The sequence below is a fragment of the Sphaeroforma arctica genome, assembly GCF_001186125.1.
Source record: "Sphaeroforma arctica JP610 unplaced genomic scaffold supercont1.1209, whole genome shotgun sequence".
NCBI lineage: Eukaryota > Ichthyosporea > Ichthyophonida > Sphaeroforma > Sphaeroforma arctica.
Window position 1 is genome coordinate 16,537 of NW_014039349.1, and position 3,137 is coordinate 19,673.

A 3,137-nucleotide genomic window follows, 5' to 3' on the forward strand; every position below is an offset into this window, starting at 1 on the left:
TATACGCACACACACATATATATGTATATATATATATATATATGTGTGTGTGTGTGTGTGTGCGTGTGTGTGTTCGTCTCTACATAGTTGGGTTGTTTTAATACACTTTATTGATTCTAGTTGTGTTTACTCATTTGCATACGTATATACCTCACCACTTTTGTTCTACCTAGTTAACTTGGTCATTTACTCAGTTGCTCCCCTCCCACTCCTTTGAGCAGCATTGTCTCCAAGGTGATTGTACACATGGTACTCAACCCGCCCAGCACCGGTGGCAGCAGACCGAAACTCCCACCTGTCACGCGACGTGTCTCAGAAATGCCTCCGGTATCGCCACGGCCCAGAGACGATGCTCTACTACCCCGCCGCACCCAATCACAATCATCCTCAGGCGTACAAGCAGGTGTATCCGCCAATCAGATGTCTGTAAATCACGGCCAGACGACGGGGAGCGCTAATCAACTGGCAGGAATTCCAACCGAGACACGCATGCTGCACACCCATGCGCAGACCAGATCTCAAGGCCACACTTCGCACCTGCAGGAACACACTTTCACATACACTCGTGCGCTGGCTGGTCCGGGTAGCCCCGCCGCCTTGCCCTTAAAACCTGAAATAGCGGACAGGTTACACCGTCTCGCTGTAGCACGCACACCTGTTGGCATCCGACATCTGGCCCACGCACACACACACACATATGTGGGGAATTTGGCTGGCGGGGACGGGCGGGGCGTGGGGGAGAGGACCGACAGCGGCTGTGCTGTGGAGACGAGTGATGTGTGTGCGGAAAGTGTGCTTCAAACAACGCAGGTAGCACAAAGGTCAAGGGGGGTGGGTTCAATGAGCCCGCCAGAGGGTACCCGGACAGTGCATGGTATGTACGTCACACCCCTCTCGACAAACGGAGCGTCTCACTGTGCACAAACCAAGACCATCGATGGCACAACACACCCCCACACACCGCCTAACCCAGGCAGAGGTACAGATGCAGGCACAGGCACAGGTACAGGTACAGGCATAGTCACAGGTGTAGGTACAGGCCTGTCCTCACACATCCTTTCGTACGAACAAGTACCAAGCTCCAGCCTGCTGGGTGCTGTCAACACCATACCATCCACCGGACAGTTCGGTACCCCATGCGGTGTCGAACCAGAGCGCCAGTCACGCGCTGAGCTGTTTGGCTCAGTCGCAGCGCAGGACCAAGCCATCCTCAACACAAAGGGCCAAGAACACCGGGGCGCCCGTCTCACCACACACGGCACTACACAGAACATCTCTACGCGTGCCACTGGACAAGTACCGTTACCTGAGAGTGTGCAGGACGCAACACCCTTACCTAACCACGCGGTAGCCGAAACACAGACACAGACGCTGAGGCGGCCCCGAGCGTATTCCCAAGGTGATGTGTTGGCCTTTGCCGGTGCAAAGTCTTTGCCCAGTACCGCGAGTGGGTATAGCCAGCATGGTAGCTCGACTGTGGATGTGCGCAAGGCCCAGACGCTGCACGACCCGACAGACGAGCGCCCGCCCGGCCGGCCGGCCAAGGGTGCGACCTCGGCCCAACTGCACAAGCAAACCTCTCAGACACACATACAGGCACAGGCAGACAGGTTTGGTGGCAGAGGTGTAAGTATGTCACCCACCCACCCTCCCACCCCCACAACGGGGCTTTCACCCGCACAACTCAGTGAGTTGCGGCTACAGGCGCCTGTGGATCCGGTGCAAACTAATACCACACTCAGGCAGACTAATACTGACCTGTCACCAGCTATTGTTCAACGCGCGCACGACGAGGACACTCCCCCTGCCAGACCACCACACGATACAGTGCGAAGGCGGCGGACGACGCACACGCAAACAGACACCGTGCGTGCACTGGGTATAACTACGCCTACCGCGAGATCGAACTCTCGTCCCAGTATTACCCAAAATCATACCGGGATACCACACAATGAGGGGCTGTACCCGGCCAGTGCAGTGTCTGCATCCATACAGCAGGTGATCAATGGGGAAGTTCGGTCCCAGTCGCCTGTGCAGAGCTCACCGTTGACTGTCTCGGACGGGGCGAGGTATAACCCTCCAGTGCCCGTACGAGATCTAGATCTAGATCTGATGGACGAGCCGATAACACACCCGTGGCCCATTGGGAGCGGCCTCGGAGCTGGTACCAACTCCGAGAGTGCAAGGGATGACACGGGTGGGTTGGGACTTGGTATCAACAGACCGGGGTTGGGGAAGCACGAACCTCGAACACATGTCGATGATGGTGCGCATGTAGACAGTCCTCTGGACAGTGACCTGCCTGGGTGTGACTCGGGGTATCAACCGGACGGGACTTGGTATAGTGGCACGAATGTCACCCACAGGCCCGCAGACAGGGGGAGTGGGATGGCCGGGGTGTATGGTTCATATGGAGAGGCCTATAGTGGGGCTCGGCCGCAGATGTGTGTACCCGGCGGGGGGAATACTGTACCGGCGTTGTTGACGAATGGTACGCGCACTGGCGACCAGGCCATCAAGCAGAGTGTGGTAGACAGTAACTACCACAGCATAGCAGACGAGTACGTGCAGGTGGAAAGCGACTATGGTAGTCTGGCGGCGGGGTACACACACGGCTATAGTAACGATAGTATGCACTCAGTAGTAGGTACGGCGGCGTCTCCGGACAGCCGCATGGCTGGACACGGAGTCAACGCGGATAGCAACCAGAGCCCAGGTACTACCTATACCCACACCCACACCCACACCCACACCCACACCCACACCTACACCCACACCCACACCCGCCCACACAGCCAGACGAGCAACCAGGTGCACCGAGATGTGCTAAGCAGGAACTGGTGTGTCCTGGACGAGGCACGGGACCGGTCCTTGATTTCCCCACGGTACTATAGCGAGAACAACGGTTCTGCAGGGATAATGCCTGAGGTGCTGGGGCTGCCCCTGAGTAGTAGTAAGCCCAAACCAAACTCCAACCCGGAAGGTTACCATGGTTACGGGAACAAGCTATTCAAGTCGCACACGGCGGGGGGTGTTCCGTCGTATCCACTGGCGAATGAATCGAATCCGGATGGCTTCGAAAATAACAAGTAAGCATTTGATGTTGGTCTTGGCATTCCCAGCACACACACACACAC

At 56.8% G+C, this 3,137-nt stretch overlaps 1 protein-coding gene across 1 annotated transcript; it reads left to right on the plus strand.

The window, feature by feature from the left end:
• Positions 1-219: 219 nt before the first annotated feature.
• SARC_10333 (hypothetical protein) lies at positions 220-3,093 on the plus strand (the record flags this gene model as incomplete). Its single annotated transcript, XM_014295631.1, has 1 exon — positions 220-3,093. The coding sequence occupies exon 1, from the start codon at positions 247-249 to the stop codon at positions 3,091-3,093; it is 2,847 nt and encodes a 948-aa protein (XP_014151106.1). The 5' UTR covers positions 220-246.
• Between the last annotated feature and the right edge of the window lie 44 nt (positions 3,094-3,137).